The sequence below is a fragment of the Punica granatum genome, chromosome 3 (genome assembly GCF_007655135.1).
Source record: "Punica granatum isolate Tunisia-2019 chromosome 3, ASM765513v2, whole genome shotgun sequence".
NCBI lineage: Eukaryota > Viridiplantae > Streptophyta > Magnoliopsida > Myrtales > Lythraceae > Punica > Punica granatum.
In genome coordinates this window covers 24494440-24514844 of record NC_045129.1, presented here as the reverse complement: position 1 = coordinate 24514844, position 20405 = coordinate 24494440, and the positions used below count along the sequence as shown (strand labels likewise).

The 20405-nt window shown below is 51.7% G+C and overlaps 1 protein-coding gene across 1 annotated transcript; it reads right to left on the bottom strand.

Moving 5' to 3' along the window:
• Positions 1-15710: 15710 nt before the first annotated feature.
• Positions 15711-20079, bottom strand: LOC116200472 (extensin-like). The gene is made up of 3 exons (XM_031531321.1): positions 19559-20079; positions 18621-18736; positions 15711-15799 (listed from the first exon to the last, which is right to left on the bottom strand). The coding sequence occupies exons 1-3, from the start codon at positions 20077-20079 to the stop codon at positions 15711-15713; spliced, it is 726 nt and encodes a 241-aa protein (XP_031387181.1).
• Between the last annotated feature and the right edge of the window lie 326 nt (positions 20080-20405).

Here is a 20405-nt window from a genome sequence, read left to right as displayed (position 1 = left end):
CAGAGTAATTGCATACCTCCAAGAATCCCTCGTCTATCTGCTTGATAACCTCTTCCTTAATGCGTAAGAGAAGGTCAGCTCGTTGACGTCACAAGTATTGGCGCTTGGGTGGGAATCTTTCAGTGTCGAGTGGGAGGAAATGCTTTACGATTGAGGGGTCTAGGCCTGGCATATCAGCGTAGGACCAAGCAAAGACTTCCTGATATTCTGTTAAGAAATCGATCATTCGGGCCCTCTGTGCATGGTCGAGTCCCATCCCGATTCTAAGGGTGCGTGGTTCTTCTGCATTGCCTATGTTGATGTCTTCGGTTGGCTCGATGGAAGTGAGTTGGTGGCTTTCGAGACGATGCAAACTCTCTTCTATCTCGGGCACGCGACCGTCCTCGTCAAGTCCTTCCCTGAAGTATATGGGTAGGGACTTTTCGAGGCGTGTTTCGAGTGGATTCGAATCATTGCTTCCATGATTTGGATTCGATTGGAGCCTGGACACGAAAGTGAATTGTTTTAGAAATTAAAGGTGCTAGAAGTAAGTGCTCTCGAGAGAGAGAATTTAGACACAGAAATTCAAAAAGCATTCAGGGATTCTATTAACAAGCCATAACAAAAATCCCTCTTCTGTCACGCGGCTTATGGCATTGCCGGCGTGCAGGTAGCATTATATACAAGGACCATCTTACACATCGGCGACAACGGCCGAATAGCATGGGACTGCGGTCCAATTGTTCAGCTCCTGGTTCTCCTGTGCTCGACGGATGGGAACCCTGGAAGATGTCTCCTCGATGATAGCATAGACGTCTGAGAGTACAAAGGGCGCATCAATCATATTCGAGGAGGAATCCTCTGACTCGGTGGGTATGTCATCGGATGTGCCTCCAACAACGAGCGGTGGCCATGAGAAGAACTGTGAAAGGGGTGGAACTGGAATACCCCTAGAGAGCTTTCCGTAATGAGCTGCTAGGCGATGGAGATGCTTGTCGCGGCGTGCCTGAACGATCTCATGGTAAAAGGGGCGAAAGCCGAGTCCCCTCCTATTCCGATATTCCTCCACCTGAACAGGATGAAGGATTCCTTGTGCACGTGCTCCCAGGCCTGTTCCAGGGATGTAGTCGCTCTTCAACAGAACTTTCCCTATCATGCGATCGGCCCGAGATGGACCGACTTCTCCGTAGTCTCGGATCAAGGAGATGGTATCGAAAGAGTGGAAAGGGAGATTCTGATCTTCACCGATGCTAACATAGGGGACTGCTGTCTCCTTGTAGATCGCGTAGTCCTCTTCACCATTGACGGTGATGAGCTTGCCCTCGACAAAGAACTTTAACTTCTGATGTAGGGAGGAAGGAACGGCTCCGGCAGCATGGATCCAGGGTCTTCCTAGCAAGAGACTGAATGCATTGGGGATCTCGAGAATTTGGAATGTGACGGAGAATGAGCATGGTCCCACGTCAATAAGAAGATCGATTTCCCTATTTACATCTCTCCTTGAGCCATCGAAGGCTCGCACAGTCGTCTTGCTCCCACGGATGCGGCTCATGTCCACGTTAATCTGTTTCAACGTGGAGATGGGGCACACGTTAAGGGCTGAACCGTTGTCGATCATAACTCGATCGACGACGTGATTGTTGCACTTACAGACAATGTGCAATGCCCGCAAGTGTCCCTGACCCTCTGAGGGGATTTCATCTTCGAAAAAGGAGATCTGATTCGAGAAGATAGAACTCACTGTCTCCTTGATCCTCTCCGATGCAGTCTCTTTTGGCACTTGAGCTGCGGTGAGAACCTTCAGAAGGGCGTCCTGATGCGGTTCGGAACTCAAAAGCAATGCTAGCAGCGAGATATGGGTCGGTGACTTACCCATTTGTTCAACCACTTTGTACTCGCTTGCTTTAATCACTTTCATGAAGACTTCAGCTTCCTCTTCTGATACTTTTTTCGTGAGAGCGGATGCAGCTCTCACATCATCCCTAAATGTGGCGGCCGGAGCTTTCCCTTCGTCTGCAAGTTCGGGACCTTGGTACACTCTTCCTGAACGCGTAATGCCCATCGCGCTCATCTCCTGCTCAGCATTGGCCACCTCACCCCCATAATTCCAGGGAACTCGACTGTCTTGGTAAGGTTCTTTTGTAGGAACCTCGATGATGAACGGGGCGGATGACAAATGGAGCAGGGGATTTGTGTGCTTCCTCTTTCTCTCCAATAGCATATATACTGATCATGTTGATCGTAGGTGTCAGCACCTCGTTTTGGCCCACCGGCTTCCCACACGAGGATTCCCAACCAAAGCTCGGGACGCTATTCACCATCCAGCAATCAGAGGTAAATGGGCGGGCACGGAGTCATGAACAATGGGAGAAGAGCTGGGTCGATTAGAAAAGCCGAAGAGAGCAGTCAGAAGAACGAACGAACAAGGAATCCCGAAAACGACGGAGCTGGCACTGTGGCACTATTCATCACCGAGTCACCGAAGCACCTAAAGGTGCCCGATATGGGGCTCCAAAAATCTCTCTCAGTGCCAAAGTAACCAATGACACATCCGGGCGTGTTTTCGGGGCATGCCGCACAAGCCGGGACACCCCGATCTCTCACGGACGCCTTTTCTGACAAAGCTCTCGGGGCCCGCTCCACTGACAAGCAGACGGCCCCCTAAAACGGGCCTACAGGCACCCAGGGACCATCAAGGTCATGGGACAAGCCTCAGACGATCATTCGGAACTCTACGGGGCTTCCCGAAGGACGTTTCAGTGGTAGCGAACGCCCCCGACGAACCTTCGGGGCACGTCCACGGAAAACAGAGACCGCAACGATCCCCGAGCACCTCAAGACATTCTGGGAATACTGAGAAAGCCCCGGTCAAAAGTCCCTAGGTCTTCCTGGGCCAGCGGCCTTCGGCCGGGGACGACGAGCCAACGGTCCCCAAAACGAACATTAAGATGCACGAAGAGCAATCGGGGACCGAGGACGCTCAATTCCACTCCGAATGTCCGAACAGGGCAAAACCGACCCTCGAAACGCCGAGTCGCCCGAACGTCCGTTCACACGACGCATGGCGATATTAGGCTCATTCAAATCCTCTTCGTTCAAGCATTCCAAATCAATAAATTAATTGGACATCGGAGATCGAATGCGAGCTCGATCAAGTCTCAAGCGTTTTCCGGCTTTTCTCTTAATCGAATGGGACCCATAGCTCAGCCAAGCCAAGCCACCAAGCCGTGGCTCAACCCCAAGCCACGGCTCAACCCCTCAAGACTAGGCTGGCCGCAATTAGCCGCGGCTTCCCCCCCATGGCCGGTGGCTCAAGGCTCCCTCCATCACAAATTTGAATTTCTCACATCCATCACCTCCCATCATCCATCCATCACTCCTATCACTCTTTCCCTTGCTTCCCCTACACTCTAAGTGACTATTTCCCCTCCCTAATTGCCTTCAAATTTCGGCAGCCCTTGCTTAAACCCCTAAGCCGTGATTAACTTCTCCTAATCGAGCCGTTAGCCACTCCTATAAAGCCCCATTCATCATTAACCTTAATCACTTCTTCATTCTCACTCTCTCTCAAGCCAATCTCTCTCAAGAATCCTCTCAAACTCCAACCCACTCCCACTCATTCGTCCAGCTCGTCCTAAGGCCAAAACCGGCCAAAACCGTCGGAAAACCACTCGGTTTTCCGGCAACCACCCGACCCGACTTAAGCCAAAAATCTCCAAACTCCCTAGCCTACATATTTTCCATCCCCTAAGTCCATTTCCGGGCTTAGATTTCTCATTTGAAGCCTCCATCAACCCGTTTTGGCCGTGAGAAGAATCGGCTCCCTAGGACGTTATACGCGTGGACCGAACTTCAACAACGTGCCATTTCGCTCCACGACTTTGCCGAGTCGTGCCATCACGTTCCAAGGGTTCCTCACAACCCTCACCCTCCCTCGTGAAGAGGTGGTCACGATCCGAGGGCCGATCCACCGTGCACAACCACCGTTTCATCGTTTCTTCTCTTACCGGGTTATTTGCTTTCACACCGAATTTTCTCTCACTGTTTCAGGTTCATCTAGGGCTTGGCACATTCGGGTATGTCCTCGGACGTCTAGATCTACCTCTTAGGAGTCCAACGAGCCCAACCTCGCACCGTGCCGTGGCCGGAGCTAGCGTGCCGACCCCGTTTTCCCCGACCTGCCGCGGCTGCCTCCTCTCGGGTCCCTCAACCCGTAACGCCCAAGCCGAGTCTTGCGACCCTCAAGGCCACTTCCCCGACTCTTTTCCTTGTGCATCAAGGCTAGGTAACATCTCTTTACAACTTAGAGAAACTAGGATCCTTGATCTTTGCTTATATGAAACGTTCACATGATTTAGAGAACCCGAATGCATGAAAGTTTTTTTCTTTCTTTCGGATCCGTGATGACATGCACTCCCATACAACGTACGTCCTTTATTCCCATTTATATGTCCATGTCATGTATGTATGATGCTCGAGCTTGCGTGCCATGACGGGACACGGCTCGGATCCGGAATGGGAGAGATCCTTTGGGCCACAGGTTGAGCCATAGGACTCACGGCCATGTCTCTAGGGAGAGACCCGTGAGTCCCCTTGGCCCACCCGAGGCTAGGGCGGTCTCCCCCTTCCCGAAAAGGGTCGATTCCTATGTCTTTTTATCGCTAATCGTATGTAACACATTAACGTGACGGGAAATGTTCCGAATCGGAGCCGAAGAAAACTCTCCCGACTAGTGTGAGCCATGAAAGCTCACGGCCCTCCTTGATGGAGTATGGCCGAGAGCTTCCTTGGACCACACGAGTCCGGGAAGCATTCTTCCACCTCGAGACGGACCGGTTCCCGTGTTTTTGTCCATCTCCCTATTATTTGAGTCGATGCCGTCTTATTGCTTTCGTTTAAATATCTCGTGCGTGTGTATTTGTATGATTTTATGTGATTGTGGTCACGGCGGTATCGAGATGAGTAAAACATGTATTATTAACACGCTTGGTGTATTATGCATGCAAGGAATAGCCCGAACCAACGTGGGATACTACCCACGACCCAAGGCGGGTCAAGGAGGCCTCTCGGCCTAATCCCTCGGAAAGGGACCGAGTGCTCCTTGACCCCTCCCGGGTCTAGGGTGGTCTCCTTCGTCGTTTCGTGTTAGATCCTTGGAATTGAGTGCATTCATATTCGTGTTCCGTCACTAGATGCGTGTTAATCTCATGATAGGCGAATGGATTTCGAACCATTACCCATTAAACCAACGGCGCCGGTAACGTAAGGTCACCACCACTGAATAATCCCACGAACGGGATAAACGGGGCACATCATCCGGCTAATTGAATCACTTGGACTAAATAATTGGGTTAATCGATCCTTAATTCGTAAACGCATCGATGGTTCACGGAACGACGAGAATGCCCTTTTCCATTAAAAGTTCACAATTTCAAAACACCGAGATACGTAACACGAGTGGATTTGATGTCTAATGAGTACTCGCGTACCATGACTCGAGTCCGGGCCCAATTTGAGGCGGCTCGAGTCGGGATGTGCGAGTCCTCCTTAGACTATTTCGTGTGACGTGGTCTCCAATTTGCATACGAACACCACAATTTTATTCAATGGGCATAATCGTCATTCCATGACTCACCGATACCCTAGGCGTTAGGGGGTTGGAAACACCTAGAGTTGTGGACGAGAAAGGGGCAACCCGTTTGGGTGCGAGTTTCATTCGCGTAACCCATTTCGTTCATTTTCGGTGTTTCCTTCTTCCTATCGTAGATTTGGTGGGGAGCATTTTTACTTCAGTTACAAAAACGCGAACAACCGGATTAATCGTACATTCGGCCTAATCAAACAATAGATAATGGATAGGTGGAATGATAAATTCCATTCTAGAGTCAAAATACGAGTTGGGCTAATTCGGTGAAACCGCAGTGTCACCTAACCGAATAAGAGTCCTAAAACAAATACACACATGTAATTGGCTTAGAACCGCACCCTAGCCCGTCCTCTATGCTTGCCTAGGTTAGATGCATTGTCTGCTAATCAACCCCGATTAATAATCGATTAAATCACGTACATTCGACTTAATACACCACTTGTCCGTATTCATCGACAGTTGTCCGTTATTGTCTGTATTATGTCAATTTTATCAGTTTTCTTCTGTTTTACCCTTGCCCATGATAATTTATTGCGGTTCGGGCCCGAGCCCATAGGTTACGTGTTGCACGGGGTCCAACGCCCCAAACCGCCGAACACGAGGTCCAACGCCTCTTAACTCACCGAGAGCGTGCAACCCGAGTGCGGAATGGGATCTAGCCTCGAGTCACCATCGCACTCCAAATATGGCCTATGTGGAAGGCAATTTGGATTGGATGTGTGAAACGTGTTTAGATATCACCCGGGAGCTCGATCGATCCAACGGTTATGGTGGGAACTAATCGGTTCTCCCGCAAACCGTCGGTTCGATTGGACCCGACCCCCGGCTCTTTGAGCCCGCGTTACCTTAATTTACTTATCGGTTATTCAAAATACACGGTGAGCCGGAGCGGAATATTGGCCAAATGCAAACTGATCGGGATTCATTTACTTATTCAGTTATATCTTGTAATTAGTTGAGAGAATATTGCGAGAATTCTATTTGTATGTTCATACGTATAATTGTAAGGATCCTGATCGGTGAGCGAGAGGTTCGAGCGTCGAATCGGTTAAAGTTGGTCTATCCCTACCAAAGGATGAGTAAGCTCGGATACTCGGGGTTTCGGTTCACGCAGGAAATCGGCCCTCATGATTCGGTGAACTGTAGCGTTAAGATAGTGAACCGATTCCCCGATGCACAAGCGTACTCACCTTTTGAACGTTCGGCCCAACTTGAGCAATTCATCGAACTTACGGTGTCAAAACAGGCGAGTCAAGTGCGACCCTAAACCACGCGGTAAATAAACAAAACGGCAAGCCTAGCAAGCTAGAATACCGAAAGGGCGTGCGGGATATAGGCTCGCACGTAATAGAACCCCCGAATTCGGAACTTTCGATCCCACATGACCATTGCCTTAGCATTTAGGAGTACCCCGTACCCCTAGACCCGGGTAACTTGCCGACCCTCGACCTTTGGGTCGTAAAATGGCAAGTGGCGACTCCTTCTCACATGCGTCCGTCGCGCGTCCCTGGGAAGGTGGATACTCCCAAGCCGCGTTTGCTTAGGCGCGCGCATGCGTGCCCCGACGAGATGAAATTCGGGTGCCCACAGATTGGCGACTCCACTGGGGACTTTTAGAGGGTTCGGGATCGTTTCCGGTTGCTTGCTTGCGTGTCTATTTATCGTTTTCCGTACATTTATTTTCAAGCACCATTACTTCTTGCATTTGCATCACATCATTCTAGCGGGTTCTTAGGTACCTTGTCCGACATCCCACGGGCACCAATATTGGAAGCTAGGTTAGTCAGAGGTTCCGAGTAAGGGAACGGATTGAGTCGGCTATGCCACCGAACCGGCCCCCAAAGATCCTCGCTCGATTTCAAGGAATTCACACCCTTGAATCGGGAGCCCCAAGCCATAGTTAGCGATTCTCCCAGTAGCACCGGAAACCATGCATACACAGGGACCGTCATGCCTGGACCAAATTTTTGCCTCCATGCCGTCAACCGACCCAAAAGTCGAGTCCTTGAGTCGACCCGCAGTTTTTCCGTTAGGACGGGCATTTTGTTGTTTTTGTAAGAAAGAGCGATGTATACTGTAAAGAATACGTCTATAGTTTACCTTCCCGCACTACATACATTTTTTTCAAAAAAACTTAGGACATTGCATTGATTTGATTCTTAAAACGTTAAGTTAGCATCTCCTCCATCTAGGTAAGGATGGACCGCCCGGCTCCCGGTCTCAGACTCGAAGCAATCACGCCACCAAGGCAAGACATCATGCGCATTTGGAGGACTCTCCGACCGGTGGACCACGCATTCATCCAGGGCATCATCGGAGACGTGGTTATGTTCATCGAGACCCCGGTGGATTGGATCTTCTTGAGGACCGCCGCCGAATTTTGGGATCCCGAGCACGCAGTATTCAATTTCCAGGGGACGGAGTTAGCCCCTACGATCGAGGAGTACACGGCACTCATCCAGAGGCCTACGCCCACGACCCACGGCATCTTCGTGCCTAATCCGTTCACAACCGTCCAGGGTCAGCTCTCCACTCTCCTCCACATACCTGCTCAAGACATCCACGAGGAGCTTCATGAGAGGTGGGATCAAGGCATCAGGATCGCGTGGCTCTCCGATTGGACACTTCTCCGCGCAATGACACCTACAACGGCTTCCTATCAGCGCGATGCCTGCCATGGATTCCTACTCTTGGTCTTTGGCACTCTCCTGTTTCCGTACTCACCGAACCTCATTGACGGGGCTATAGCCCAAGTCGTCCTCCAAGCGGTGGGAGGCCATAGTTATGTGGAGGCTTTATTAGCCGAGACCGTCCAGTCTCTTGACTATGTTAGGGAGGTTCAGCGCGGCAGGATGAGGGGATCCCCGCACCTACTTCAGATTTTGCCCATATCCGCCCCTTTTGCTCATCACACCCGTTCTCCTACGTCGCCGACGAGCGTTCACTAATCGAGCGCCTGGTACCGGTCATCCCACCTCCCGAGCACAGTTTCTCGGAATGGAGGCGTTTTTGGCGTGAGTTGACGCTCGCACGCTTCTTATGGGTTGCTCGATGGAATCCCGGCGGCCCCATGATCACAGGATGTCCCGGAATTGTGGGAGTCCCCCTTCTCAGCCATTTGGGGAGCACACTCATATTCCCCGGCCGGGTAATCAGACAGCTCGACGGCCTACAGGACATTCCCGCCGAGGCGGACCGTCTACCTTTCTGCATCCAGTGGGCCGACTCTACATCCACGGCCCCCGCAAGATTCCTACAGATTCGAGAGATTCGCCGTCAACGGGACACTAGCATCATACAGCGTCTGTACTTCCCCGAACATCCCACCGACGACGAGCGAGCATTCTCCGCCACGTCAGCATACGTGGCTCGGTTCTATATACGGGGATTGGCACCGCCGCAACGGTCCCAGGCCGCCCCGACTCCCCGCGCGACATCCACCCTCGCCCCCGAAGCCGAAAGCTCCATCCAAGCGGCCATGCACGCGGAGCTACGGGCCGTCAGGGAGGAACGAGATAGGCTTCGCTGCGAGCTTGTTGATTCCCACGCAGAGGTCGCAGATTACAGGGAGCTCTAGACGGAGTTGACTCGAGCGCGCGCCCGAGTCGCACACTTAGATCGGGAGATGGCCCGTTTGAGCGCGGAATTGGACCGAGTGCACAGGAGGGCGTGCAACCTCGCCCACCCTTAGGATTAGCAGACGCGCCCATTTTTGCCCTCGCTCGAACCTACGCCGCTTTCAAACGACCACCGAGCGCAAAGGGATGTCGGCTTTACGTTTATGTTCCTTTCTTTTCCTTCCGTATGCTCTATTTTGTAAAACTATGGAGCTTGAAGCTAATCAATGCAATGACATTAGTACCTCGAAAACTCATGCATCTCATACATCTTGTCATTTTACTTATTCCGTACTTATCGTGTAAGATATCGATGCTCGTCCTTACACATTCTTGGAATCTAGGTGATCACAACTGGCGTCGCATCGTTACCCGACTCGTCAGCGTCTCAGGATGGCGGAAGGAGATCATGTCGATACCTCCGAAGAAGTCAACCCATCGATCCCGACTCTCTCTCAACCACCTCCAACACATGCCCCGCCGCCCCTCACTCCTGCAGGCATACTCCCGGCGTATTCAGGTGCCCTTCCAACACATCTCCCACCCACGGCGTCTTCAGAGGCGCCTCTGCCACCGGCCTCATTAAGTTCCGCCGCCACTGACGACCAAGCCCGCATTACGGCTGTGCGCACCTGAATTTAATCTCGTCGGGGCACGCATGCGCGAAGCCTATGCAACGCGGCTTGGGAGTGTCCACCTTCCCGGGGATGCGCGACAGACGCACGTGAGAAGGAGTCGCCACTTGCCATTTTACGACCCGAGGGTCGAGGGCCGGCAAGTTACCCGGGTCTAGGGGTACGGGGTACACCTAAATGTTAAGGCAATGGTCATGCGGAACCGAAAATTCCGAATTCGGGGGTTCTATTACGTGCGGGCCTATATTCCGCAGCCCTTTCGGTACTCTAGCTTGCTAGGCTTGTCATTTTGTTTATTTACCGCGTGATTTAGAGTTGCTCTCGACTCGCCCGTTTTGACACCATAAATTCGATGAATTGATCAAGTTGGGCCAAGAGTCCGAAAGATGAGTAGACTCGTGCATCGAGGAATCGGTTCACTATCTTAGCGTTACAGTTCATCGAATCGTGATGGTCGATTCCCTGCGTGAACCGAAACCACGAGTATCCAAGCTTACTCACCCTTTGGTGGCGATAGACCAACTTAACCGATCCAGCACTCGGACCTCTCGCTCACCGATCGGGGATCCTTACAAGGAAATGAATGGACATACAAATAGAATCCTCACAATATTCTCTCGTATAATTACAAAGTACAACTGAATAAGTAAATGGATCCCGATCGGTTTGCATTGGGCCAATATTCCGCTCCGGCTCACCGTGTGTTTTCAATGACCGGTAAACGAATTAAGGCAACGCGGGCTCGAAGAGCTGGGGGTCGGGTCCGATCGAACCGACGGTTTGCAGAAAAACGACTTGTTTCCACTGTAACCGTTGGATCGATCGAGCTCCCGGGTGATATCTAGACACGTTTCACGCGCTCAATCCAAATCCGCCTTCCACATAGGCCGTATTCGGAGTGTGACGGTGAATCGAGGCTAGATCCCATTCCGCACTCGGGTTGCACGCGCTCGGTGAGTTAAGAGGCGTTGGACCTCGTGTTCGGTGATTTGGGGCGTTAGACCCCATGTAACACGTGACCTATGGGTTCAGGCCCGAACCGCAATAAATCATCGAAAGCAAGAATAAAACAGAAGAAAACTGATATAACTGACACAATACAGAAAGCAACTGACAATTACTAATAAGTATCGGTGAATACAAACGAATTGTGTATTAGGCCGAATATACGTGATTTAATCAATTATCATCCGTGGTTGATTGGCAAACAATGCATCTAACCTAGGCAAACATAGAGGGCGGGCTAGGATAAGGTTCTAAGCCAATTATATATGTGTGTTTGTTTTATGACTTTCATTCAGTTAAGTGTCACTGTGGTTTCACCGAATTAGCCAAACTCGTGTTTTGACTCTAGATTGGGATCTATTATCCCACCTATCCATTATCTAGGGTTCGATTAGGCCGAATGTACGATTAATCCGGTTGTTCGTGTTTTGCAACTGAAATAAAAATGCTTCCCACCGAATCTACGATAGGAAGATGGAAACACCGAGAGTGGGCGGAATGGGTCGTGCGAATGAGACTCGCACCCGGACGGGTGGCCCTTTTCCGTCCATAGATCGAGGTATTTCTGACTTCCTAGCGCCTAGGGTATCGGTGAATTACAGAATGACGATTATGTCCTTGGATGATAAAGTTGCAATATTCATGTATGAATGGGAGATCGCATCACGCGAAGGAGTCTAAGAAGGACTCTCGTGTCCCGACTCGGGCCGCCTCAAATCGGGCCCGGACTCGAGTCGTGGCACGTGAGTACTCCCTAGACATCAATTCTATTTGTGTTATGCGACTCGGTATTTTGAAATTGTGAATTTTTAATGGAAAAGGACACTCTCGCCGTTCCGTGAATCATCGATGCGTTTACAAATTAATAACCAATTTGCCCAATTGTTTAATACGAGTGTTTTAATTAATCGAATAGTACGTCCCGTTTTCCCATTTTTGTGAAATTTGTTCGGTGGTTATTATACAATGTTACGATTACGGCTTAATTTTAGCTAATTTCGCGGTGGGATTACAAGGAGTGTGCGGGAATTACATGGCCTCGGGGAAAGGAGAACCTGATGGCTTCGGGCACATCAAGGAGTCTCACAGCCCCTATTGCAAAGGGGATGGCCGTGGGTTCTTTGGCATGGCCGAACTCCTCTAAGGCTCTTCTCCCTAGATCCCACATTATTTCCTTCGTATAGTCACGTTTTAGCCATGGTTACAACGATATGAAATCATGCCAAACACTTACGAATAAAGCATTTAAATGAGAGCAACAATACGATATCATTTCAACTAGTGATGGAACGGGTAATACACGGGAATCGACCCGTCTCATGGCGGAAGAAAGCCTCACAGACCCGTGTGGTCCAAGGAAGCTTTCGGCCACATCCCTCCAAGGATGGCCGAGAGCTTCCATGACTCACACGGGTTGGGAGGACTTCTTCGACCCCGATTCGGATCGTTTCTCGTCATGCTAACATGCTACGTGTGATTAAAGGTAAAGGGACGTAGGAATCGACTCGATTCGGGAGAGGAGAGATCATCCTAGCCCCGGATAAGCCAAGGGAGCCCACGGGTCTCTCCTTAGAGGATAGGCCGTGAGTCCCTTGGCTCAACCGTGGCTAAGGAGACCTCTCCTATCCGGATCCGAACCATTTCCCATCATGGCATGCGAGTTCTTGCATCATATAAACATGGGATGGTCATACATAGGCGCATAATGGGCACACGTTGCATGGGAATGCATGGGAGACATGAATCCGAAAGAAAAATGAAAGCTTTCATGCATTCGGCTCTTTAAATCATACAAACGTCCCATACGAACAAAAAATCGAGGATCCTAGTTTCTCTAAGTTGAAAGGGGTGTTACCTAGCCTCGTTGCAAGAGGAAAGGAGTCGGGGATGCGGCCGTGGGAGTCGCAAGACTCGGTTTGGGGTTGCGGGTGGAGTGACCCGAGAAGAGGACAGCCGCGGCAGCTCGGGGGAAAATGGGTCGGCACGCTTGCTCCGGTCACGGCACGGTGCGAGGTCGGGTTCGTTGGACTCCTAAGAGGCGGATCTACACGAGCACGGGCAGACCCGAGCGTGCCAAGGCCTGAACAGACCCGAAAATGTGAGAGAAAACTCGGTAAAAATGAGGAAAACCCGGTTTGAGAGAAACGGGTGAATGGCGGTTGTGCACGGTTGATCGGCCCTCGGACCGTGACCACCTCTTCACGGGGGAGAGTGAGGGTTATGAGGAACCCTTTGAATGTGATGGCACGACTCTCCGAAATCGTGGGAAGGAATGGCACGTCGAGGAAGTGTCCGGTGCGCGCGGGTATGCTCTAGGAACCCGATTATGTTTTCAGCTGGAACGGGGTGTTAGGGACCTCAAATTGAAAATCTAAGCCCGGAAATGGACTTAGGGGGTGGGAAATATGTAGGCTAGGAAGTTTGATGATTTTTTGCTTAGGTCGGGTCGGGTGGTTACCGGAATACCGGGTGATTTTCCGGCGATTTTAGCCGGTTTCGGCCTTGGCACAGGCTGAACGAAAGTGAGGGAGAGGGCTGGAGCTTGAGAGGATTCTAGAGAGAAATTGGCTTGAGAGAGAGTGAGAATGGAGAAGTGATTAAAGTTAATGATGGAAGGGGCTTTATAGGCTAGGCTAATGGCCCGATTAAGAGAAGCTAAGTGTGGTTTAGTGGGCTAACCATGGGCTGCCGAAAATCCCAAGGGGGATTAGGATGGGGAATATGTCACATAGTGTGTGGGGGAAGCAAGGTGGAAGTGATGGGAAGTGATGGGAGTTGATAGGAGTGTAAGAGGAAGTGAAAGAAGTGAGGGAAATTTGAATTGTGTGGTAGGGGGTGCTTGGAGCCGACGGTGGGAGGGAGGATCCGACGGCTTGGGGCTGTCCAATCAGAGTCGAGGGTTGAGCCGTGGCTTGGGGTTGAGCCGCGGCTTGATGGCTTGGCTTGGCTGAGCTGTGGGTCCCGTCTGATTGAGAGAAAAGCCGGAAAATGCTTGAAACCCGACTGAGCTTGCATCCGACCTCCGATGTCCAATTAATTTGAAGATTTGGAATGCTTGAACGACGAGGATTTGAATGAGCCTAATATCGTCATGCGTCGTGTGGACGAGCGTTCGGGCGACTCGGCGCCTCGGGAGTCGGTTTTGCCCTGTTTGTTTTGGCGATCCTTTTGCCCCGTGAGTGATTGTTGGCTCGTCGTCCTCGGTCGGGGAGCGTTGGCCCGGGAGGACCTAGGGACCTTGACCGGGATTTTCTCAGTGTGCCGTGCTCTTCTCTTATTGTTCATGACCCCGTGCCCGCCTATTTGCCTCCGATTGTTGGATGATGAATAGTGTCCCGGGCTTCGGTCGAGAATCCTCGTGTGGGAAGTCGGTGGGCCAAAATGGGGTGCTGGCAGCTTGCCCCTCTTTGGTTGCATGCTCGGTTAGAGGATGTAGCCAAAGATCATGAGAGGCACCCTTTTTGGTCCCGGCGACCGCTACTGTCGTCGTTCTCCGTGGTAGCTTGCCCCTCCTGTCATGAGATAGTAGCATGATTGGGATTTGGAGGATGTGAAGTAGTAGGTGAAGGGCTGAAGCCCGCGGAAAGCAGTAAAATAGAAGCGAAGTCCGTGGACACGAAGTCCGAAAAGCAGTAAATTGTAAGTTTACGAAAAGTAGAGACACGGGTTTATGGGTCCGTGTGGTGCAGGGAGGTAAGAACACGAGCTTATGGGCCCATGCAGCAAAGTAAAGACAGGACTCGGTCCTGCAAAGGGTGAAGACGGGACTCGGCCCTGCAGAAAAGTAATGATGGGACTTGGCCCTGCATAAAAGCAAAGATGGGACTCGGCCCTACATAAGAGTGGTGGTGGGACTTGGCCCTGCATAAAAGCAAAGATGGGACTCGGCCCTACATAAAAGTAAAGATGGGGCTCGGCCCTGCAGAAGAGTAATGATGGGACTTGGCCCTGCATAAAAGTGAAGATGGGACTCGGCCCTGCAGAAAAGTGATGACGGGACTTGGCCCTGCATGAAAGTGAAGACGGGACTCGGCCCTGCATAAAAGTGAAGATGGGACTCGGCCCTGCATAAAAGTAAAGATGGGGCTCGGCCCTGCAGAAAAATGATGATAGGACTTGGCCCTGCATAAAGGTGAAGATGGTGGGACTTGGCCCTACATAAGAGTGGTGGTGGGACTTGGCCCTGCATAAAAGCAAAGATGGGACTCGGCCCTACATAAAAGTAAAGATGGGGCTCGGCCCTGCAGAAGAGTAATGATGGGACTTGGCCCTGCATAAAAGTGAAGACGGGACTCGGCCCTGTAGAAAAGTGATGACGGGACTCGGCCCTGCATGAAAGTGAAGACGGGACTCGGCCCTGCATAAAAGTGAAGACGGGGCTCTGCCCTGCATAAATGTGAAGACGGGGCTCGGCCCTGCATAAATGTGAAGATGGGGCTCGGCCCTGCAGAAAAATGATGATGGGACTTGGCCCTGCATAAAGTGAAGACGGGACTTGGCCCTGCAGAATAGTGAGGGCCTACGTATCCCGTGAGACCGGGAATCAACGTCTGCCATGGTTCTAGCTGCTTGGCATCTGTGATCCTAACATCATTAGCAAGTCGTAGTGAGTCATTAACGATGTACGGGTGTATCAATGCTTATGAAGATAACGTCATTGTGACACACGATGCTTCAGTTTTGGATTCCCTAGGTGACTCGTGAAGAACTTTGCTTAGGCAAGTACGACTGGATCTCGCCTTCAAAGGCCTCAATGCGAGGCCTTCAGGGACTTTTGTCGACCATGCATGGGCATATTAAGACGTTCTCAGTGATGCCCTAGCGACTCTATCGATTGTTCGACGCGCTTGTCGGCTTAGGACCCTTCTCGTCAGGGTAGCGCAAGGCAGCTGCGTTTGTGACCCGCATGGGGAGTTCTGCACAAATTTGACCAGGCCTCAGTCTAGTCTTCCCAAAGTGTTATGACTAGGCTCCCGGAAAGGAATGTTTGGGATTTTGGCTTTGTGGTAGCCGATTGAAGGGTGGCTGTGACCCATTTTGGAGTTATGTAAAAGACAAGGAGAAAAGAGAAAGCTTAGAGAGCACGTTGCCCCAAGCTAAAAGGATACACGGGTTCACACCTGCAGCGAAATGTACCCCCTTTTTGTCTTTCCGCGGTGTGGGCTGCGCCAAACTCCTCGGATGGCGTGCTCGGTTGTCTACTACGCCTGGGGAAGAATCCGCCTTGGAAAGTTGAGTTATGTTGAAGAGCCGATCGGGGATCGCGTTGGAGTAGACATCCTGGCCATTTCCCTTGGGGATCCCTAGCTCGCGCAGTGTGCGAGAGCCTCGGGTGACTGTTTTGTTTATCTCTCGTTTTGCTCTCCTTTTGCTACGGTCACCCACCTCGGGGCCGCACCTCTCAACCTAAAGGGGATGAACTCTCCTTTTGCCACGACCGCCCGCCTCGGGATTTTCGATCATGCCTCTCTTTTGCCCTAGCTTTTGCCTAGGTCACCCCGAGGGGTTTTCGACCTAGCGGGCTCGATTCTTTTATCTCTCGAGTTTGCAAGGGCGAAGTGCTCGAATGATTCGACGTTCGAGTGCGTTACGCTCTGTCTCCGTCGAGGAGTGGTGTTTGCTGCTTCCCCTTTTTTTGTCGAGGTTTATTGACTGCTTTTGAATTGGCGGTGCCGGTGCTTTTGGTAAATGTCGGCGTTGCCTTGTTTTGTTCATTGGTGGGTTTCTCCCGCGTCTTTTCCCTCTCTCTTCATTGGGGTATTTTTTCGCTTCTTTTCACTTTTTTTTTTTGCAGCTGGGGTTTTTTGTGCCCCGTGTCTTTGTTTGAAACTCCTCGACTTTGCATCGCCGAGGCCGCTTTGGTGTGCTTCGCCTCGTGGGGACTCGTTGCATGTTGCTAGCCCTATTTTGTGAGGACTGGCTTTCTCGGAAGTTTGACCCTTATACACTCGGAAGCCAACCTTCGTGTCATTTGCCCTTGCAAGCATTACAAGTGAACTTCCCCTATTGTCTAAGAAAAGAAAACGCGAGATTGCTCCTTGAATAAACAACTGATGTTGCCCCTGTACGAATGTTAGACGAGGATGTCCCGATCTTCATTTGTTAAACTGGCCCGTGGCAGGCTCCTGGTGCGATGTCCTCAATCGTTTCTTGCTGTTCTTTACAGTGCGTGTCTCTTGGATGGGGCACGCTGTTGAAGTTGTCGGATGTTCAAGGAAGACGGTTGCATCGATGCTGAGTGATTCGCTCGATTGTTCTCGTCTTAGGCTTCCTAAGGGGGTACCTCTTGGTCGGACCCTTTCCCTATCGAAGTAAAAGGGTGAAGGGCTCGATAGAGTTCTCGAGGAGGTGTGAACCCGCGCATCGCTCTTTGCCTGTGACCTGCGTGTCCCTGTGAAATACGACAAAGAAAGTGATGTATCAGGCGATTATGCGGTGGAATGTGTGGTAAGAAATGTGGAGCGGGCCCATGGGAAATCCCTTCGTCCATCGCGTGGCCCATGGGTGCCACGCGGGGGGTCATTCATTCCCGGGACACTAGTTATCGCCACACTGGAGTGGTTAGAAGGTGGCCGGGGGCCGCATGAGTGTACTTTCCTCCGACACGGGTAGGTAAATGCAGCCTCCTAGAGACCGAGGAGCCGGGTCCCACGGGGACATGCAAATCGAACAGGTTCGAAAGAACCAATAGGGCGTCCTGAGAACTGTCCTAATGCCCCTTTCTAGTCAGGAGTCCGTCTGGGAATGCATTTTGATAAACGTAAAGAGCGAGTTTAGGGAGGAATGTGTGTTTGCAAGGCGCATGGTTCCCCTTCTGTTGGTTAATATCCACCGCGGTGGGTGGGTCGACATCTCAAAAGCGCAGCTCGGAATAACACAAATCACTTTGTCGGTTGGTTGCATTTGAGTGGAACCTAGCAATGAAAATAATTATTTTCAGCGGGCGAAAGTGCTTGAGGAGAAAGAATATACAGATGCGACGATTTCAAAACATGCGAAGGTATTTTCATTAAGATCGGCATTCGAGTTACAACAAAAGTCCCTCTTCCGCCGTGCGGCTCATAGTTTCGACCGCACGCAGGGAACGTTTTTCGTAGGTAGTCTCATGGGGAAATCAACCCTTCCTCTTCGGCATTATCCTTGCCCCTAGGGTAAATACCGATCAGATCGATAGCCGCGTCAGAGCTTGATCCATGGTCGGGGAGAGGGTTAGCCTGGACATTCGGTGGCTTGACTTCATTGAAAGAGAGTCGGTTCTTCTCAATCATCTCCTGTAATTTGCCCCGGAGGGTGTAACATTCGTCCGTAGTGTGCCCCGGAGCGTCCATATGGTATTCACAACGGAGATTCTGATCCTGATTCGCTGGATTGAACTGAGGATGAGGGGCCACGGGTCTAATTTCCTTAGCTGCCAGAAGTTGGCGATAGACTTGTGACTGGGGAACCGGTAAAGGCGAGTATTGCGGACGCGGCCTAGCCTGCCCTCCTTGTCGGGGTTGCAAGTTTAGGGCTTGTTGAGCCGTTGGTGGAGCTCCTAAAGCTAGGGGCCCATTTGGAGATGCCCAATGAGGGGTAGACGTGTAATTGTGACCGTGTGGTTGCGGGGCCCGTGTCGGAGGGTAAGCCGGTGGCGCCGAGTAATTAATCGGCAGGGCCGGGTATTGCTGCTGGTACGGCATGGGCATTTGGTGTCCAAGGTTACGGCATTAACGGACGCGTCTCTGCCCTTTTTGTTACCCGTTGGTGATGGCAGAGTAGCGGCATTCTTTGATGATTGCTCCTCCTTTCCGGTCGGTCCTTCTATTTTTCCAAGCTTGATGCCCATGTCAAGTTTCTTCCCAGCGTCGATCAGACTGGAGAATGAGGAAGTGTGGGCCAACAAATGCGAATAATACACTCCTCTTAGCGTGGAGTGGAACAGTTGGATCTGTTGCGCCTCGCTGATCGGAGGGATGTGCTTTGCTGCTTGAGTCCGCCACTTGGTAGCATACTCCTCAAACTTTTGGCCCCGCGCCATTTCTTTCGTGCTTAGCTCCAAAAGGGTGGGAGGCGTTTCTGCGCAATACCGATACTGGTCGATGAACTTTCGAGAGAGGTCCTCCCACGTCGGGATGTCTTCGGCCTTCAGCGACATGAACCAATCGAGGGCCGATCCTGACAGGCTATCCTGGAAGGAGTGGATGGCAAATTCCTCGTATTCCTAATACTGCAGCATCTTCCCTCGGTAATGGCGGAGGTGGTGGCGTGGATCCGTTGTGCGTTCATAGGTCTTGAACTCTGGAACCTTGAACTTCGGGGGTAGGCGTATGCCCGAGAATAGGCTACAGTCGCCATAGCGGGCGTCGGGACGAACATCGTTCGCTTGCAGGGCCCGTATCGTTTCCTCCATTCGCTTCAACCTACGCTCCTGTTCGGCGTCGGCCTCGGGGAATAAGTACGTCGGTGAGGCGAATTGGGCCGCATGGGTCGGTGTGCCCGGTTCGTGGAAGGTGGTGTTTATGGGGGGCGGTGCCTGGTAGGAGAGGCCGGCGTGAGGCTGCAGAGTCGGATAGGGAGGAAGCTCCGTGGCTTGAGGATGAGTTGGAGCTGGTGCGGTGGTTGCCGGGAAAACCGTCGGTGGAGGCGCCGTGTAGATCATAGCCGGAGCCGGTATGGAGACGGGCGGAGGTGCGGACAGAATGTGTTCCGAGGATAAGAAGGCTGCCGGTGGAAGAGGGACGGCCGTGGGGGCCGGTGGTGGCGGATATGGGCCGGTGACAGGATGAGCCATGGACGTGTGCAATGTTGGCGGCGGGGGTGCCTCCATATTCTCCAGGGCCTGAGTCGGCGGAATCCAGGGAGTCGGCTCAGTCATTGGCCCTTGTCCTGGCGGAGGTGTGGAACTCGAGGAGGCCCGGTTGGGTCCTCTGAGCAGGGCGAGCAGCTCTGCCATGTTAGTGGCCATTTGGTTGACCGTGCCCTCGAGGGCCGCAATGCGAGCTTGGTCATCGGTGGCGGCGGAGGTTGGTGAGACCGGTGGCTGAGGCGCCCCCGAAGACGCCGGGGGCGGGGGATGTGTTGGAAGAGTGCCAGAGTACACCGGGAGCACGCTTGCAGGAGTGAAAGGCGGTGGAGCGTGCGTTTGCGGTGGTGGAGAGAGAGTCGGGACCGAGGGGTTGACCTCTTCGGGAATATCGACATGATCCCCTTCCGCCATCCTGAGACGCTGACGAGTCGGGTAACGGTGCGACGCCAGTTGCGATCACCTAGATTCCAAGAATGTGTAAGGACAGACACCAATATCTCAAATGATAAGTGCGGAATTAAGTAAGATGAGGAAATGTATGAGATGCATGAGTTTTCAAACACTAATGTCATTACATTGATTAGCTCCAAGTTCCATGATTTTACAAAATAGAACATTCGGAAGAAAAGAAAGGAACATAAACGTAAAGCCGGCATCCCTTTGCGCTCGGTGGCCGCTCGAAAGTGGCGTGGGTCCGAGCGAGGGCAAAAGTGAGTATGCCTACTAATCCTAAGGAT